The sequence below is a fragment of the Homalodisca vitripennis genome, chromosome 1 (genome assembly GCF_021130785.1).
Source record: "Homalodisca vitripennis isolate AUS2020 chromosome 1, UT_GWSS_2.1, whole genome shotgun sequence".
NCBI classification, from domain to species: Eukaryota; Metazoa; Arthropoda; class Insecta; order Hemiptera; family Cicadellidae; genus Homalodisca; species Homalodisca vitripennis.
This window is the reverse complement of record NC_060207.1, coordinates 13,718,657-13,739,942: the sequence shown is the minus strand read 5'-3', so window position 1 is coordinate 13,739,942 and position 21,286 is coordinate 13,718,657. Positions and strand designations below refer to the sequence as shown.

Genomic DNA, 21,286 nt, shown 5'->3' with positions numbered 1-21,286 from the left:
TGTTCGCAGCTTCTCGTTGGGGTGATACGTGTTCGAATTTGCGGAGTGAGAACACGAAGCGCACAGCCGAGTTTTGAACTCGTTGAATTCTGGCAATATCACCCTTTGAAATGCTGTTCCCATACGCCGGATAGCAGTAGTAGAATACAGAGAGCACCAAGGACAACACAATCTGCAATTTAGCAGACTCGGGAAGCAATAATCTAAATCTGTAGAGACCCCTTAGTCGCCCTAAGGCGCGTTGAGTAGCATGCGTGACATGGTCGGAGAATGAGAGTTCGCTGTCAAGTACGACACCGAGTGTTTTCACCTGGTCGCAGACTTGCAAACTCGCACCCCCGAGCACAACACCCACACCTCTCTCCCTCAGTGTCTCTACCAGATCACGTGGTGCTATATGCAAAACACTACACTTGTCTACGTTCAGTTTCAAACCATTTGCAGTCGACCAAGAGAATATTTCCTCCAGGTCAGCATTGATTCGAAACAGAGCGTCCTCAGCGGAGGAAGCGTCATAAGACAAGTGCAGCTGGCAGTCATCCGCATACAGGTGCACTTTGCAGTTTTGCACACAACTGGGAAAATCAGAGGTGTACAAATTGAACAACACTGGGCCAAGGCAACTGCCCTGAGGCACTCCTCGCTGCTTATAAAGTGGAGATGATGTCTCACTCCCCAGCCTTGTCACCTGGCTTCTTCCATTCATGTAAGATTGAATCCATTCAATTACATTTTCACCAAAACTGTAGGACTTCATCTTAGCTATCAGCAGTTCGTGGTTGATCGCATCAAAGGCTTGTGAAAAATCAAGCAAGACTAATGAGCTGCATTTTCCTGCATCTTTAGTGTCTATCAAATCGCTAAATAGGTTTACCAAAGCCGAGCAAGTACTATGATTTTTCCTGAAGCCAGATTGAGTTTTTGGTAGTATCTTGTTTATTTCAATGAACTCCACAACCTGTTGAGTTACAATCTTCTCCAATATCTTTGATATAGCCGGTAAAATCGAAATAGGCCTTAAATTCTGGACACTTTTAGGGGCAGAAATCTTAGGATGTGGTATGACAATACTTTTTTTCCATCTTTCAGGAAAGTTTCCAGTTGACATAGATACATTTACGAGATGTGCTATGGCTTTAAGCGCATAAGGACTCACAGCTTTAATCATATCTATGGAAATTTCATCAACTCCAACGGCTTTAGATTTAATGCTATTCATTGCAGCTCTTACTTCGTTCTCGTTAACAGGTGAAAATTGAAAAATATTTTCTCCTTCTCTGTTGCTGGCCTCTCTAAATCTATGAATGAGTTCTTCACTCGCTTCAATACTACAACCCATTTCATTAAAATACCTGTTCATATCATTGATATCCAAGTGGTGTGGTATATTTTTGTCTGTGCATTCGGCCACAACGTCACACCGTTTCAAACATTTCCAAAACTCCTTTGGGTCTTTATTTGAAGCGAGTCTCTCAGAGAAAAATTCTTTCTTCGCTCTCCATACTAAGTTATTTTCTGAATTTCTTAGAGCTTTATAATTTGACCAATCATCGCACGTTCTAGACTTCAAGTATTTGTTTCTGGCTTGGTTCTTAGTTTTTATCCGTTTCGCCAAATCGGCATTCATCCACGGAGATTTTTTTCTCGTAACTCTTTTGCATACGGTGGGAGCTTGCTTGTCAAAAACTTCTGTCACATTCCTAGTAATAAATTCTTCTATTTCATTTACATTTTGTAGCTGGATCACACCTTCCCAATCTATGCTGGATATGTCTCTAACAGCCTCATCAATGTTAAACTTTGAGAAACTTCTGTATTTTATCATTTTAGCAGATTTCCTTTCTTTTTTGCAAATCAAATCACAATATATTAGCTTGTGGTCTGTGATCTTCACCCCTCTTGTGTCTGTAATGCTTGGAGCATCGATGACGCCGTTCCTTTCAATCTTGGCTGATCTGTCCACAAATATGTGATCTAACAATGTATTTGTAGTACTAGTCACTCTAGTGGGCTCGTTAATAATTTGAATAGCATTGTTTTCCTTTGATATACGGCGTAAATAAATTGCTTCGTTGCTGGTTTTCGACGAAAGGTCGATGTTGAAGTCGCCTAGACACATGATAGCGTTCACACGAACAGCCAGGTTCACAAAAAGGGAATGAAACAAATCAGCGAGGTAGGAGTACCTCACAGTTGGTGGCCTGTACACTGTACACAGACCTAGTCTCAGTCCTTTCACCCTCAGTACAACACATAGCGTCTCTATAGCTGGGTCGACATCCTCACTGAGAGAGTGCACGTCGAAGGGTATGCACTCCTTGATGTACAGGGCCACACCACCACCGACTTGGCTAGAGCGCTGACCCTGCACACCAACGGCGCGATCCTTCCGCAGCAGAGTATACCCTGCCATGTTATAGTTGTCTGAAGGCGTGGCCGGATGCAACCAAGTCTCAGAAACAGCGAACACGTCATAGTCAAAGTCTAGCACCAAACTACATAGTTCGTCAAAAACCGTGTTCAACGATCTAATGTTCAAGTGCGCTACTCTGAGACGGCCCCCGTCCCCCCCTCCGGCAAGTTTCCCGAACACTGAGAGACATCAGCTTCCCCGTGAGCTTCGGGGTTGCTGTCAACCTGTACAGTGCCCGGACTCGAGCCAGAAGGTGCGACCTGCTTGTTACAGCCACTTGGAGAGGAATCTGAACACTGCAGAATACTACGGATGGTCTCCACAAAGAGATCACCCAGACGAGATACACCACTTCGGCTGAAGTGGACGCCATCACGAGAGAGATCCCTACGACGGACACAGGTATTGGCCTCGACGAATTCAACACCAAAGTTGATGCACATGACTTCAAGTTGGGCGTTGAAGTCATACAAGGCCCTATACCCAATGTCACGCCGGATCAAGACACTGTAGTGGAACGAAAGGAAAGGAGTTTTTTTTATACAATTTATTGAATGCTGTTTAGATCAGCAGTCCGTGCAAAGATCTGTTGTAGAACGTACTGGATATTGCACTATCTGGTAATAGTGCAGGGACACTCTTTCCTTTTCACCCCCCCCCCCAAAAAAAAAAAACACTTATATTTCTATCTCCTTCACAGATCGGCCTTGTCTCTATTACCAAACACACCAGCCAGAAATTATGCAGGCTTAAAACCCTGAGGTAAAATAAAAAACGCATTTGTGTAGACAATAGTCATACAGAGCATTATGCTAACTGTGACCTACTTGTAATAATGAGTATAACGCACATTATTATATATAAGAACACTTTCGAAAGTTCCACCATTTTCTTAGCTAAATGAAGCTCTACCACTTTATTATTAGTAGTTTTGACGTAAAAATGACTCGACTTCTTCCGCGGAAAGTGTTCCAGTAATTATCCACCGTTATTTCATAATTTTGCATGACGAAGACAAGACTTTCTCTATACATTGTTATCCCTATTCACAACAGCAGGTGAGCAAGGTTATTGGACTACTCAGAGAGAAAGTAACACTAACATTACAAAATTCAATTGTAAAGAAAATACGATTTGTTGCAACAGAGTTAGTTGCTGACATCTGGAGGAGACAGTGACGGTGGGCAGTGCGGGCAATCAATAACTCAGCGAGCGACCTACCAGGTGGGTCTCGGTCTGGTCCACGTCCTCACATTACTGTATTGTCACAGTATGTACGAGCAGGTTGCTGACAACTAGAGGAGACAGTGACGGTGGGCAGTGCGGGCAATCAATAACTCAGCGAGCGGTCTGCCAGGTGGGTCTCGGTCTGGTCCACGTCCTCATCTTACTGCACTGTCACGGTATGTACGAGCAGGTTGCTGACAACTAGAGGAGACAGTGACGGTGGGCAGTGCGGGCAATCAATAACTCAGCGAGCGGCCTGCCAGGTGGGTCTCGGTCTGGTCCTCGTCCTCACATTACTGTACTGTCACAGTATGTACGTGCAGGTTGCTGACAACTAGAGGAGACAGTGACGGTGGGCAGTGCGAGCAATCAATAACTCAGCGAGCGACCTGCCAGGTGGGTCTCGGTCTGGTCCACGTCCTCATCTTACTGCACTGTCACAGTATGTACGATCAGGTTGCTGACAACTAGAGGAGACAGTGACGGTGGGCAGTGCGGGCAATCAATAACTCAGCGAGCGACCTGCCAGGTGGGTCTCGGTCTGGTCCACGTCCTCATCTTACTGCACTGTCACAGTATGTACGAGCAGGTTGCTGACAACTAGAGGAGACAGTGACGGTGGGCAGTGCGGGCAATCAATAACTCATCGAGCGGTCTGCCAGATGGGTCTAGGTCTGGTCCACGTCCTCACCTTACTGTACTGTCACAGTATGTACGAGCAGGTTGCTGACAACTAGAGGAGACAGTGACGGTGGGCAATGCGGGCAATCAATAACTCAGCGAGCGGCCTGCCAGGTGGGTCTCGGTCTGGTCCACGTCCTCACATTACTGTATTGTTACAATATGTACGAGCAGGTTGCTGACAACTAGAGGAGACAGTGACGGTGGGCAGTGCGGGCAATCAATAACTCAGCGAGCGACCTGCCAGGTGGGTCTCGGTCTGGTCCACGTCCTCATCTTACTGCACTGTCACGGTATGTACGAGCAGGTTGCTGACAACTAGAGGAGACAGTGACGGTGGGCAGTGCGGGCAATCAATAACTCAGCGAGCGGTCTGCCAGATGGGTCTAGGTCTGGTCCACGTCCTCACCTTACTGTACTGTCACAGTATGTACGAGCAGGTTGCTGACAACTAGAGGAGACAGTGACGGTGGGCAATGCGGGCAATCAATAACTCAGCGAGCGGCCTGCCAGGTGGGTCTCGGTCTGGTCAACGTCCTCAAATTACTGTATTGTCACAATATGTACGAGCAGGTTGCTGACAACTAGAGGAGACAGTGACGGTGGGCAGTGCGGGCAGTGCGGGCAATCAATAACTCAGCGAGCGGTCTGCCAGATGGGTCTCGGTCTGGTCCACGTCCTCACCTTACTGTACTGTCACAGTATGTACGAGCAGGTTGCTGACAACTAGAGGAGACAGTGACGGTGGGCAATGCGGGCAATCAATAACTCAGCGAGCGGCCTGCCAGGTGGGTCTCGGTCTGGTCCACGTCCTCACATTACTGTATTGTCACAATATGTACGAGCAGGTTGCTGACAACTAGAGGAGACAGTGACGGTGGGCAGTGCGGGCAATCAATAACTCAGCGAGCGGCCTGCCAGGTGGGTCTCGGTCTGGTCCACGTCCTCACATTACTGTATTGTCACAATATGTACGAGCAGGTTGCTGACAACTAGAGGAGACAGTGACGGTGGGCAGTGCGGGCACAATCAATAACTCAGCGAGCGGCCTGCCAGGTGGGTCTCGGTCTGGTCCACGTCCTCATCTTACTGTACTGTCACAATAATATGTACGAGGTAGTTGATATATGATGTATATGACATCATTATTAATGTCACATTCACGTCGATATTAAATTATTCTCTGTCTCCATAGAAGTAAAGATTGTAGGACTGTAGGTCCACGCCTAGTTTGACGAGGGTGGCTGACGTCACTTTTCTGCAGGTCCGCAGGTGTCGGCGTGGACTAACTGTCCTACTTTTCAAAACTGACCTGGCCGTGCATTAGTTTTTCTACCTGCACTTATTCTTTATTCTGGTCAGTGATGCTTCCACTACATTCGCACAGCGTACTGCTAAAGCACTAAATATTAACAACAGTTTACTCAAGCTATGACATATGAAGTGGATTACTAATAGGGATTATATCTTAACGAATTCCATATAGCATTATATTACTATCTGATTAATTTGGCATTGTCCTAATGAATCATAAACATCTACAGTAAGTATGTATTAGTTATTCCTTATATTGGACCATCGTCTGTATAATACTGTATATACCAATAGACACGTTACTCGTAGTACACGTTAATTTCAATGGATGGTTTATTGTTTTATTAATATTGTTAATAGTTAAAATAACCATTTAGTTCATATCTAATATATCATTTTTAAAGTTGTACCAAATTAAGTTAAATATATACGAAGAAAAAGTATTTTATTACCTTAAATAGTGGCTCTTGGCATATAATCCAAACAGTAAACAAAACATCTGCCTACACAGACATACTAACTTACATAATAGTGAACTTATGCCGCTAACGATACGTTGTAAATATCACTCAAACAGGAATTCGATGAACGGCTAAAAAATTTGTCTAGTTTCATTCAAACTTCCAATTGCTATTCATCGCTATATCTCGCTGCGAAAAAAATTAACGTTATTTCAAATAGTGATCCCGGAACGACAGGAGATAACATGTTTAATAGCAGTTATAAGGACCTCGAACGCTCCAAATTCTTAAATTTATTCTTAAACCATATTTAAAATAAACCTCTTTAAAATAAACCGTTAACCGTTAAAAAGTTTTAAAATTTGGTGTTTAGTTAATAAAAAAGCCCTAGTTAATTGCTTTGTTTTCTCGAACAAGGTACATACAAACTTCTGAGAAGCCTACTTCTGTTAAAAGTCAAATAAACTATACGTTTTATAACTATATAAAAGTTATATAGTACATTCCTTTGATGTCTGCATACAGTACTTATCATGCATACTCAATATTTACTAAAGTGTATAGTTAAAAGTAGACTTTTAATAAAACTTTTAGTTTATTTATCTAAATATTTGTCTTACTTGTGCTCAACAGTGGTCGCAAAAAAGTTTGAAATAAGAAGTGTTGTTATTATCAAGCTTACTCTATGCTTTCACGACTAAATGTAAGGTAATTTATGATTGTGCTACTATAAAACAATGTTTACACAGAACAATTAACTAAAGTTAAAAGGCTCTTATACTATTATATAAATGTCTTGTTCTCTTTACCTGATTTTTCTGTGCATTCTTACGATATTTTAATCGTTGTTCTCCTAGTCGGAGCGAAAACGTATCCAATAAAGCAAAGACCACTATAATCGATACAGACATCCTTAAGTTAGAAATGGCGTAACTAACCTGACTTTATTTTATGTATATAATTTTGTTTCATTCTTTTCACAACGGTCTTATGTAGTGTACTGAAAACTATTTAGCAGATATAGAGTTTAGATCTCGAAACATCCATTCAAGTGCTGCAGTGTGAGTACGACGATCCCTTGTCAACCCCTTGTCAAAAGAAACCCGTGCGTCGGACAGTGGGTCCCAGGCCGGGACCGTGGACCCACTGTCCACCCCTTAAGAAGTAGGTAAGAATTTCTTCCGGCAGTTTTATGACGTGGACCTACAGTCCGTTTACCAGAAGTGAAGTAAATATCCCTGTCAAGAAATAGAAACAGTGTTGTCCAATTGGTAATATGTCAAACTAAAACTAATTCCCAATTTACTTTATCTGAAATGCTTATTTGCCAGAATGCATCTAATACAAATCATCTAAGATCAGTAATCTACAAATATAATATAGTTAAGATAGCAATGCAACAGCAGTTGCATATTAAATTACAATGTATATTCTACTTCTACACTTTTTTTTAAATTTACAAAAACCTTTATTAATTACTGTACATTAAAAAAGTAACCAATTTCTTTCATTCCGTAATCTTCTAGAATTCCTATTGGAGGGAACCTTTTCCTTGGGCTTCTCTCCAAAGACAAGTGCAACATGCCGAGTGGCGCAGGCAACATGCCGAGTGGCGCAGGCAACTCGTGCCTAGATTAGATAATCTAGCACCTAGCAGCTAGCCCACTCCTGCTTCACGGCATGTCCACTCGATGGACGCAATGGCGCGGCTCTAGCTATGACGGCTTGGCAGGGAAAGCGCAACAGTTGCGTCACCGCCGCATTGTCCGGTGATGGCAGCAGATATGGCGCACAATGGAGATTGATGGAGCGATGACGTCCTCTCCATCAGAGTTCCCAACTCGATATGAAAGTTTGATAGACCATCTCATCTCAGAAGTTTCGTCCATGGACGAAGTACGTGAAATGTCACTCACTAGATTATAGATTACGCCGGAAGATAGATGGAATAGATAGTTCCTGCATGGATCTCATGCTGTGCCCTAGATATCGACCAACGTCAATTTTAACAAATTTTCGGGTTGCCAGTTACTAAATGAAGACTGATAACATAATAAACAAGAGCTATCAAAACTAATCTTCTACAATCTATCGAATACACCAAACAATTAGTTGGCTTCTTTTTACAAGGAACTGCTTTATTGTGGGTATTTTTCATTGTAGTCTTTGTGGAAAGAAAATCCATTAAACATGTAAAAATTTAGGTTTTTGCGAAATTCCTTCCAACTACAATCCAACTAACTGAATGATCAAGGTTCTAGGTTCCGTATTGTTTTTAAACTACCAATACAATCAGCATAGCCGGTTCTTATATTTAATTAATAATACGTACAAATAGAAGTGCGAGGACATTTCAAACAATATGTTACCGAAAAATGACTTTTAAAATTCTAGCTATGATCTTGGTTACCCTAATTTTAACTTTAACTGATAAAGGATGTCGATCCGAGCGGACAGGATTACATGAAATGCGTTAGAACATTGCAATACTGACCTAATAAATCTGATAAGCTAATTCTTGCTAATTCTGCCAACTCCTGACTCCCTGATTGTAGTTCATTGGTCAACTTGTAGGAAATCCATATGACTATCTCACAGTACCGCAGTGTTGATGCAATCGAGATGTGATAACCAAACTTTGCTATGACGCAGATATCCCTTGCACGTGTTCTGGGTACCCGGTATCAAAATCCAAAAACATCCCTAGTCCGTATCTTCACTCATATTTTGCAAGTTCACATTCTTATCCGACAGTGTCCAACAACTGGTCTCCAGCAGCAGATCGTTCTGCGTAGAATTGATCCGCCGCCACCAAGTCGCATACAACAACACGAAGATTAATGCGATTACCGAGCGATCTGCGGCAGCTTTGAACCGCGTACACCGCAGTCATCGATACAAAGTGACTGCCAACGCATCGTGACATCTACATACCGCCTTTCTCTTGTAGCACGCATCCTTGTCGACAGGCAGTTAATTCTGAATTGGACAAACTGAACACGACATCGACCTTGAATACCAAGAGCAGCAAAGTCCACCCGAGCTGCTGAGACTGCTGATATTGGACTCTTGTTGAAATCAAAATCGTACTGTCAGTATTCTGTTCCAATTCCTCTCAAAAAGGTACTAAAATTTTACTATTACGTTACTGAGCATAATACTGTGATAAGAAGGAAAAGTAGAGGTCACAAAATTAACCAACACTGCTGAGGCATTAAAGAAGTCTTCGTTATTCGACCAAGACACAGTGAATATCATAAACCCTCTTGTTCGGTTCTGACTTTAGACTCAAAACCACCAGAATATACTAATGTGTAAACCTACATGTTGGATGATTTGAAGATCCCAGATCTGGAAATAGCGTGATTTTGTTTAAATTACTCAAAGTAATGAGTATTCATGTGAACCCGAATTCCTCTTGTTCGGTGCCGACTCTAGACTCAAAACCACCAGAATATACTAATGTGTAAACCTACATGTTGGATGATTTGAAGATCCCAGATCTGGAAATAGCGTGATTTTGTTTAAATTACTCAAAGTAATGAGTATTCATGTGAACCCGAATTCCTCTTGTTCGGTGCCGACTCTAGACTCAAAACCACCAGAGTATACTAATGTGTAAACCTACATGTTGGATGATTTGAAGATCCCAGATCTGGAAATAGCGTGATTTTGTTTAAATTACTCAAAGCAATGAGTATTCATGTGAACCCGAATTCCTCTTGTTCGGTGCCGACTCTAAGACTCAAAACCACCAGAATATACTAATGTGTAAACCTACATGTTGGATGATTTGAAGATCCCAGATCTGGAAATAGCGTGATTTTGTTTAAATTACTCAAAGTAATGAGTATTCATGTGAACCCGAATTCCTCTTGTTCGGTGCCGACTCTAGACTCAAAACCACCAGAATATACTAATGTGTAAACCTACATGTTGGATGATTTGAAGATCCCAGATCTGGAAATAGCGTGATTTTGTTTAAATTACTCAAAGTAATGAGTATTCATGTGAACCCAAATTCCTCTTGTTCGGTGCCGACTCTAGGCTTAAAACCACCAGAATATACTAATGTGTAAACCTACATGTTGGATGATTTGAAGATCCCAGATCTGGAAATAGCGTGATTTTGTTTAAATTACTCAAAGTAATGAGTATTCATGTGAACCCGAATTCCTCTTGTTCGGTGCCGACTCTAGACTCAAAACCACCAGAATATACTAATGTGTAAACCTACATGTTGGATGATTTGAAGATCCCAGATCTAAAAATAACGCGATTTTGCTTAAAATTCTCGAATTAGTGAGTATTAGTGTGAACCCGAAATCCTCTGAGGTTAGGCCTTAGATAAATATGACAAATCTTTAATATACTGAAAGAATGCGAAGTTAAAAAATGAAAGATTCACAAATTTTGTGCAAGAGTTTTAGAGTTAAAGATTGAAGAAATTACAAGGAGGGGACCGTAATTCTGTAAAATAAACGTGGTCTGTATTCGATCTCGTTTAGTGTCCTGAGGTGATAACAATAGCCTCGGTCATTTCTTACGCAACACAGATAAAGGCTTATTAATTATTTCTTCCGGGATACTCCACGACACGCCTCGGACCAGTAACGACCTCCAGCACATTGTGACGGCCGGTACCGACCTCTAGCGGTGGATGAATGGCGGAGAAAGCAAACAACGATCGCGTCACGAGCTCGAGTTACTGCTGGGGGATCTGGAGTTACGTCACCTGGCCCTTCACATTGTCTCCTCTTTATCTGTGATAGATGAAGCAATCAGGATAATTACACGAGTGTATCCCGATCCACCGTAACCGGCATCATGATGGGGTTGCTGCAGCGCGCCAACAGTTTCCTAGACCGTTCCCTCCACCCAGTGGTTCCTTGAAACACTCAGAGCTCCGTTGTTACAGCCGACAATTTCCTGGCTGTAAACTCGAACAGTTCTATTGTTCCACAACATTCTTCCGTAAGTATTTGCGCACTTTCATCCAGGACACTCACACTGTTCAATCCGCATTAAGTTCTAAAACATAGTTGTATAGTTATTTAGTTGTATTTTATGTAATACATATTTTCGCAACCCTGTTACTCGTTACTGGTTACACCCGATGTTCTTGGAACTAAATTCTTTGCGGGTTAATAACCTAATTGGCACGCGTACTAAGTTTTGCTGTCGTGAACTTTGTAGCTGCCATTCCTGCTGCCGAGCAACATCTCGCGCACCTTGCCCATAAGTAAAATTTATATTTTCGTATTATAAATTAGCCCTTTCATGCGAGACATCTAATTTTGAATGTAATATAAAGTAAAGTTGTAAATAGTAAAGTAACTTACCTTGGTTGATGTTTTATTTGGCAGATTAATATGGATAATAGTGTGGTGATGTCCTGACGAGACCACGTTGTCATGAATCTTAGGTTGTCTCGATAAATGGCTAATACCGTCGTGATTTTGTTTTAGGCGAGTTCAACCGAGTCTCATTTCAACTTCGAGTCTCTGAATCTGATTTCAACTTCGATTTTTAAACTTCTAGTCTACTAATCTTCACTTTTTCCGACTACAGCTGCTATCTCGAGCCAAGATACTGACGCCCGCGCTAGTGAGTCGACATCAACGTGAAGGGAAGTTAATTTTAAAGTTAAAATATTTATTAAGTTCCCATGAAAATTTCCCATAGGACATTGGAACCATTAGGCCCACCCTGATGATATCATTTAGTTCATTATCACTCTATTTGGCAGCAACGAGGCAGTACATTATTTTATGTTTAACATCTAGAAGTGGTACTTTTATGTTTATTGTCCACAATTAAACGTATAAGTAAACTTTTAAAATCGAGTATTCATTACTACGACCTCAGCGGTATCCAACCCCATGTGTTTCGTCCATTCGGTACATGGTCATCTCAGAATTGTCTTCCAATAAGAGTTGCCAATCAAATTAATAGAATCCGTAGACATTATTGTGTCAGGTTTCCAAAATAAGGTCACTCGAGGTTGTTCATTTCCAACAAATCAATAGGTTGAAGATAAAATCAGCGACGCCTGACCAATAATCACAGACCCAAACCGTCGAGGCCACAAAACCCACGACTTAATGAACGTCTTGAAGACATCCAATCCTGCGTTGAGTAAAACAAACGAAGGCCACCGAGAGTTAAAGTTAATTGATTGATTAGATTACCGCAGACCGTAATTTGACAGTTGTCTATTAGCGGTCTAATCAAACCGATTAATTGACTAATACGACGGTGGGAGGTAGGCTGCCTGGGCTGTCCCCACATGTAAATCCACACCGAGGCACGTCACCCATACCTCAGGTCTGTTTTCGTTACAAACACGAATTCATTACTCGTACCTCTAGACTTTGCATCACTTTGCAATTCATTTTGTGAGCTCATCGTTCAATTTAGCGCTGACAGGATAGAAAGTTCCCTTGTCTTTCAATACATTTATGCTTACTTTTGGATAATAACTTAATATAGTACACAGAAAGTGCCTCATAGTGTAATTATATTACATCGTATAGATATTGTACTTCTTCTTTTGGGTAAATATTGTATAAAACATCAGCCAATTGCAACTGTCCTGATTGTATAAATTACCAAAAATGTCTGAATATCGCATATATACCCACAGCCAGAAACCACCCCCGTTCAACAGAATATATATATATTTTTGGAACAAAAATTTATAAGTATCTCTACTAAGTTCGTTGGCCAGCTTGGTATGCCATTTTTCAATATGGCGGCCGTTCAAATTTAAATAAAATATTCATAAACCTAGATAAAAAAAATAAAACGCTTTTGGAATGCTTACAACACATTTGATATACGTTTTGTTAAAAACTAGTCTTTTCTATCTCGGAGGAGTTTAAAAAAATATAGAGTACAAGTAAATTCCATGAGAATAAATTAATTATATTTCAGTTCTTCCGAAATCTACCAACTTCTTCAGACTGAGCCTGAAGTATTATATTTTAAATACATAAAATTCTGAAAGCATTTGGATAGTAAAATACTCACAGTTTACTAAAACCTAACTCGAAACACGGCTATATCAGCATATATTTCAAGGTAGCCAAATCGGTTATATCTTGATATTACCAATAATTATTGACCTAAGGATGTCAATCACGTTTAGGTACTATGAGCTTAATTATATATATATATATATATATATATATATATATATATATATATATATATATATATATGAAATGTCCACAAGAAGAAATGGAGATAAAGCTAGCACAAAAAACCCCTTTCACAGTAGCAACGTATTTAGTAAAACTAATTATCTCATTAAAAAACTAAATACGTTACTCGGACTGGAGTGGTCCGTCCTCAATTAAGCAAAAGAACGCACCTAAATTCAATATGCTAGCAACTGTGAGTTGTTAATGTTGAACCATTGATAAACCCCGGACACGAAGGGAGGAGGAAAATGTTGCCATTTCCCCTGAACCAAGGTATTTCCCAAATAATAGAACCGAGACGGTGTCCTCTCTCATAATGAAACCGTTCTCGGAAGCCAAGCGCGAGACTCCTGTGATGTTCTCGGTCGTGAGTTTGATATAAAACTCGGATAATAGAGGTGTGCTGCCGGCACAGTCATCAGTCTCTATTGTGTAGTGGTGGTCACATACACGGTCACTTGCCTCACGTCTCGGGCCCACATACAATACAGACACTTGCGTCCCGCGCTGTTATCGTCCTCTTGTGCGATCAGATTATCTCGTACCACTTTAAAGAGGAATTTTACTAAAATACATAAATCCTGTATAATAATCCTAATGGTAAGAGTACGCCACAACACGTGTCGTAACAGGCTTCGCTGAGGTTGCATGCAAAATTTCAAATCCATAACTCATTTCGTCCATGAGATGTCCCAGGACAGATATACAGACATACAACCATACAGTAATGAAGTTCACACAAACATGATGCATCGCAGAGCACATTCTTCAAGTTATGAAATATTTAAAATCTACATATGGAATCTTTCTTGACATATCTGGCCACATGATACATACACTTTTTTGCTCATTAAATCGGTTATTATATAGGTTTGTAAGTAATAAAAGTCACTAAACTATATTCTTTGTGTTGGATTAGTTAGGCTCAGGTCAGTTCGTTTTCGAGATGTAGTGTGGAAAGACAGACAGAAATGAAATTTTTCCAGCCCCAAGAGTGATATACACTTTGCTAAACCTTAGCCAACAATCTCTTTATTTCTTCACAATTCCCAGGATCCGTAATCAACTCCCGTCCCAATGGAGGTAAAAATTTGTGAATACTCTTACGAAGATTTTTGTAAGATTCCAACTTAACTTTATACAAATGGTCTGGCAGATAAATACTCGTATAAACACCCTTAATAAGTTTGTTCATTCAACAGATTAAACTAACATTTTCAAAACAGCAACTACTAATATTTGTGACTACTTTTTGCCTTATGACTATAGATATTATATATATAAATCGAAACCTCGTAAGATTTGAAGATGGCAGCATTCCAAAGTAGTGAAGACTTGTGAAATTCGTGTTTTATAGAATTAATTTTGTCTTAGCACTTAACAGTTATTGATTTTATTCACATACAGTAAAAAGAAGGAATGTATTTAGTAACCTTGTGTACTACTTTACTACCTTATAGTATAATGCAGTAGCCTTCAAAATATTATTTATAAACATTATATATACATATTTTCCATAATATTGTGATAAGTGTCTGCATGAAAATAGTATATTTGATTTCCGGCTTTGCTGGAAGATTCATCACAGGCCAAATAGAAACAAAGAGCGTTGTAGTTAATTTTTCCAAAGGGATTTTCAATCAATTAAATAGGTAGCGTAATTATTAACAATTATTTTTAAGTGCCCAATAAGAATAACTGTTACATTTTAATTATGCCACATAGGTACTTCAGATTTAATGGTAGAAAACATTTACAGAAAAGGTTTAAACGAGTTATCATTAACTGCTAATGCCATATGAGTCGCAGAATATATTTTACAGCTAAAACCCTAGGAAATAGATAACCTTTCTAAAACAATTGTGTTCTTGGAACGGAGCCAAAACCAGCTGAATCAGTTGGCTATCTCCGCCATTTGCACCTCCACGCCCTGTATGTCCAGGTATATTTCAACCGAATGATTATTAGGAAAAAGGGTGGAAGATAATATACTTCTCGTTTGTGGTTACATTTAAATTAGTTTTGTAGTTCAATCTTCACAAAGAACACTAACAATGTTGTAAATAAATACAAGATAAAGTAATAATTTATAATAAACATTTCTCACAAAGAAAGTATATTTTAAACTGTAGAAAGTGGGGCAAACCAAAGTAGACCGTAGTACGGTAAAATACGATAAGATAAGAGGATTGCAAAGCGAAATCAGTGATATAACAGCTGCAATCAGCAGTGACGAAGCCGTGGCCTAGACTCCGTCCTTATCAGCATTACGTCATCATCTCACGGAAGTGAACTGATAACACTGTGTACATACAGAGCAATGAACCTAAGATATATCTGTAGCCAATGGAGTCCCTTGAAGCATTCACATTTCCCCCCCTAACACCAGTTCCAGAGTATTAAATGTCTTTCTGAAAATGTTGGAAGTTGGAAAAAACTATATTACGCTACATAAATTGGTTAATATTATTCCTTGTACACAAATGTTCTGAAGTATCAGTTCCCTTTATGAAGAACAATTCTTTAGAATCAAAATGAAATCTTCTTTTAGAGGTCAAGTTATGCATTTTTCGGTGTTTCTTTTTTATCATGCCACTGCATCTCGACAGAGAAATATGCTAATTTAGACAAATGCTCTCAACTAAAGCTTTTACTCTACCTACCAACCTACAAGCAAATAAGACATACCATTTTGGAAATAAAAAAGTGCGGGAACAAAAAAAGTGACGCACACTAAAATTACACTGAGTGTTGAGTAAATAAACGAATATGTAGATGAAACTTTGAGTTATTAAAAAAAAATAACGTCACAAAAAAGTAAACAAATTCCCTTGCAAAATTAAAAAAGGAGAATATTAACGCAAAGAAAGATACTCGTAAGTTTGACTAATGTTACAAACAATGGGTCTTGCATCGAAATTAATACGAGTAAGTTCAGTTTTCCATGACTCACCTTCTCGCAATCCTCTTCTAGACGGATGGCTTTTTCCAGTTGCAAGAACAGTTCTTCCTCCTTGTCGTGCAGTTCCACGTCTCTGCTTTCCATCCGCCGTTCCAGTTCCATCTGCCGCCTTGCCAGCCGGTCTCTCTCCGCCTGCAACACCAGGGAAACCATCATCAACAAAGTTCGATTTTCTGGCTATCTATAGTTACTCTTCTTCTTCTCTAGTTTTCCCCATCCAGGCTAAATTTGACTCCTATTACAAAGTATAAGCATTGGATAATAATACTAATTTGGTGATATTAGTATAAGGTCTTAGTGCAGTATAATGTGCCTTCATAGTCAACTTCTTTGCTGTAATTCTATCCTAAGGCAAGTATTCCTTCTCAGAAAGAATTCCGTTATCGAGTTCAGGAAAAACTAGGTTGTAAGCACTTACAATGCAAATTGGTTCTGAGCTCCTGGACAATTTCTGGTTTTAAATTTCTCATTTAAAAAACGTACCGTCGAAATTTGTTAAGTGAACATTTTTGATCAACCCATGAGAAAGTATAGGTTTTAAAGTGCTTATTCTGGGCAACCTTTGTTACAAGGCTAAAGGAGAACCGGATTAATACAGAAGAACAATTTTTCAGTAGCTACACATTAATATTATAAACTAAGTTTTATAACGAAATGTGACTAAAGAAAAATTGTTAATATAACAACATCTTAGCATTATCTTCAGCAGTCTTATACGTAGGTCTGATTTCAAGATTGGCGAAATTACCAGTGGACTTGATGGCTATTAAATGCCTACAACCCAACAGGATTTTCTGCCAATAGAGGGTATCTTAAAGGAATGTCGCGTTAAAACCAATATAAAACCTATTGCACCACTGCGGACTGTGGTGTAAGCAGCTCTCGACGAGATCCTCTGAGGCCGCTGGGTGAAACCGAAGACGGATTATCCGCACACAAAAGCTACCACCATTAAGCTGGTTAATTATAACTGATCAGCCGACAGGTGGGCTCAGCTGGGTGGCTGCCCTACTGCTGGTGTTGACGTGCTGGGCTGGGCTCATCGTGCCCTCGCCCTCCCTCCGGGCGGTCGCTTTCATCTCTCATCACTTCTTCCTCGTTACACCACTCACTACACCTTTGTTTGTGTTAGAGCGGCCGATGTGCTGCCAGCCTCAACTGTCTACAGTTCATGGCTATTTTAACCTCTTTGTTGAGACATTTCACCTTGGGAGGCGCGTAAACCCAGAACACCAGTTCATTGAATATTTTTAGGGAAATTTCATAGGAATCTATGAATGTAAGAGTTTATAAGTTTTTGAACATGATAAATGCCGTGACTGTTATAGATTCCAGACTAAACTTGGTATAGAAGCAGTGACTGAGGCCGTTAGCCAGTCTAACCGATAAAACATTTCAGGATGTTAAAAAATTTAAACTGTTTCAACAGTTTCTCAACAACAAAACTCGCTTTTTGTTAAATATATGATAATATTAAGCAACATTTAATAAGTAATTTAACATTTAATAACAATAAGAGTCTTCTTAAAATCGTATCGTTATCCTGTGCGATAACCCTTCATGGAAATGTCGCACAGAGTTGAAACTTGGTACTGAGGTAACAACAAGGAGCCCTAAAGGTTTTTGGGTCAAAGGGCAAACTTAAAATCGTATCGTTATCCTGTGTGATAACTCTTCGTGAAATGTCGCATTGAAACTGATGGAACAGCAAAATTGTATCGTTATGATAACTCTTCGTGGATAATTGAAACTTGGTACTGAGGTAACATCAAGGAGCCCTAAAGGTTTTTGGGTCAAAGGGCAAACTTAAAATCGTATCGTTATCCTGTGTGATAACTCTTCGTGGAAATGTCGCACAGAATTGAAACTTGTACTGAGGTAACATCAAGGAGCCCCTAAAGGTTTTTGGGTCAAAGGGCAAAACTTAAAATCGTATCGTTATCCTGTGTGATAACTCTTCGTGGAAAATGTCGCACAGAATTGAAACTTGGTACTGAGGTAACATCAAGGAGCCCTAAAGGTTTTTGGGTCAAAGGGCAAACTTAAAATCGTATCGTTATCCTGTGTGATAACTCTTCGTGGAAATGTCGCACAGAATTGAAACTTGGTACTGAGGTAACATCAAGGAGCCCTAAAGGTTTTTGGGTCAAAGGGCAAACTTAAAATCGTATCGTTATCCTGTGCGATAACTCTTCATGGAAATGTCGCACAGAATTGAAACTTGGTAATGAGGTAACAACAAGGAGCCCTAATGGTTTTTGGCTCAAAAGGTCAAAGGTCAGTAGTCCGTCTCTGTCTTCCTATTTACACAATAACTCTCGATTAAAAAGTTCTAGACTTGGCACTTGGTACCAAGGTTTTTCTTAGTTCAAGGATCTGTGATCTTTAGGTCAAAAGGTGAAAGGTGAAAGGCAGGCCGTTTGTCTATCTGTCGTCTGTGCGATAACCCTTTCGGTACGTTTTATGGGATCCTTCGTTACACCGTTATTCTTGCGAAATCTCAAGATTTTAAGACGGTCGGACGTCCAAATTTCGAAAAAGGAATGGTCATATCTCAATTATCGTACAGCATAGCATAAAAGTGTTTTAAGGCAATTAGCAATATTGTTTGTTCTTATGTGTATTCTTCACATCTCGTAAGAACAACAAAATCTGATATTATGGAAATAATGGTGAGCACGGCAACTGCTGTAATTTATAATACATTCAAACTGCGCTTGGCTCAATGAAAATTTTAGTTTAACGCACGTTGATGTTGAACATCGACAATTTCAACATCCCTGTGGGATGGCGGCACCACTGGGATTCGCTCCAATGTCACATTAATAAAAATGCAAAATTAAGCAACTAAAAATGCTGTACAATTTAAATACTGATTGATTAATCACTAAGTTGCATAACTTCCATACTTGAAATTCTACACTCGATAACGCCCTACCAGCTGAACTAATACACTCCGACAGAACGTACCATATGTGGCTTAGCGGACGTCTATTATAAGCCTATTAACGTAATATCGAACACGAAGGTAACAAGTCGGCATAAGCTAGTGTTGGATACCTTGATACCCACTCCATTACAATCCTATTAGTGATGTTCGGCATGGCACAGACAGATATATCTTGTTTTCTATCCATCTTTTGCTCCTAAAATAGGTTGCCAAATAATGCTTCTGACGTTATATTATTAATTTATTAGGGGCTTTTTAACGATCGGTAAAAAGTAAAGTAAAGCAAAGTTAAGATGCCTTATTTTACCAGGCGAAGTTAGGGCTAAGAAGCCCTCTTTAACACAACCTGGGGACCAACGGCTTAAATGTGACTTATGAACCACCACCAATGGCCGGGCAGGCGGGCTGCTTGCAAGGACCAGATCGCTCAGCGGTCACCCATCCAAGCAGCAGCAACTCTACGTTGCTTGATCCGGTTATCTTGCGATAACCGTTGCACCCGCTACACTTCGTCGTTGGTAAGAGGAACCTATTACCAGCCTCTTCGAGGCTACCACCTTTAGGTCCTATTTCTGAGAAACGTAATGCGTAGTCTAGGACCCTAGAGCAAAATACACTTTATAAGCACAGGACCTGTTTTTTCTTTAAATCGACAGAGGACTTTTTCTTGAGAAAGACATCGATCCCGAGCCACGATAGTTTTGGTGGAGGTCAAAATAAGAAGGTATCAAAAGGGTTAAAATACGAAACAATAATTTAATTTCGGACTACATTTTTATTGTTTACACTTCCTAACCGTGAAACTTATAATGATAATAGTTGTACCACCGTCAGATAACTATAGATTTACTGAAATTCGCTATTTTAAGGGTCTGCATATGTGTAGCTATCAGCGATTTAATATTTATTTGCATGTATGACGATGGGTTTTAAGCGTTAAAGGTAAGGAACATCATTTGAGAAAAAAAATCAGGGCTGACAATTGATTTTTTTCTTAGCCGAATTGTCTCTATCTATTTAAAGAAACCCCAGGTTTTGTGCATATACTGTATTAGCAGGATGCTTGGCTCCTGGAGATGGAGATTTGTCTTACCGCCTACCACTAAACTCCCACTATCTGAGCGGAGGCACACCGGACTCTACATAATTTCCCTGTGACGTTCCATTTGTAGGCTACCATATCTAATCAACAGTGGCTAATTAATATTCACTGTCTAATCACCACACACGGCACTGTAATTATTATAAGGTTATATAATAACGCAGCCCAATTAAAATAAAACGAAGTGAAAGAATACAATGAGATGTCACTTAGTTATTGCGTCACACGTGTACCATAATTGGTACACAAACGGCTCTTGTTTGGAGCACCTGGGCATGCACGTAGTCCAAGATCACAATCTCTCTGATTATAAATGGCTGAACGTAAAACGTGTTAAGAGTGCACTCCTCAACTCATTCCACGTATACAAGGCAGTATTATACTCGGACAGCAGGCTAATATGTATCCTGTGGTCTACACCGGTGTCGTAATGTATTTAAGGGCTGCTAACGTGAAACTCGACTATAGTGTTGTAAACTATCATGTAAAAATAATTTTACATATCAACGTTCGAAATTAATTTAGAACATATTATTAGAGTTTAAAGACACAAATTACAGACCACACGTGGTTCAACACACACTTTTTCAATTACAGGATTTATGTCCCTACCACAGATTCAACAGACATTTATAAACGATTTAAAAACTAGTGGCTATAGAAATTGCTATTAAACTGATCACTAGAATAGACTTGGTAGTTATTTATTTCAATTATATATGCAATAGCCACAGATGCAATATCCTTATAGCTATTTTTACATTTTATAAAACTAAAAAAATACAATAAATTTCAGTACAAAAGAAAAAAAACTTTAAACAAGAATATTACGTTACGCAAAAATGAATAAATTAAAATAATGCTCTGTACAAGTTCAGACACTTGGTTATACCTAACTAAACAAAATAGTATTTTTTTTAACAATAGGCTACAAAACTTAATGGTTTACTTCACTATAACTCAACAAACTT

The 21,286-nt window shown here is 39.7% G+C and overlaps 1 protein-coding gene across 1 annotated transcript in view; it reads right to left on the bottom strand.

Moving 5' to 3' along the window:
• LOC124357434 (protein Daple-like) overlaps window positions 1–21,286 on the bottom strand; it is a 226,548-nt gene that overhangs the window by 40,984 nt on the left and 164,278 nt on the right. Inside the window, exon 4 of the mRNA XM_046809243.1 lies at window positions 16,255–16,395. Coding sequence (XP_046665199.1) covers window positions 16,255–16,395 — 141 coding nt within the window. The remainder of the gene's footprint in view (window positions 1–16,254; window positions 16,396–21,286) is intronic.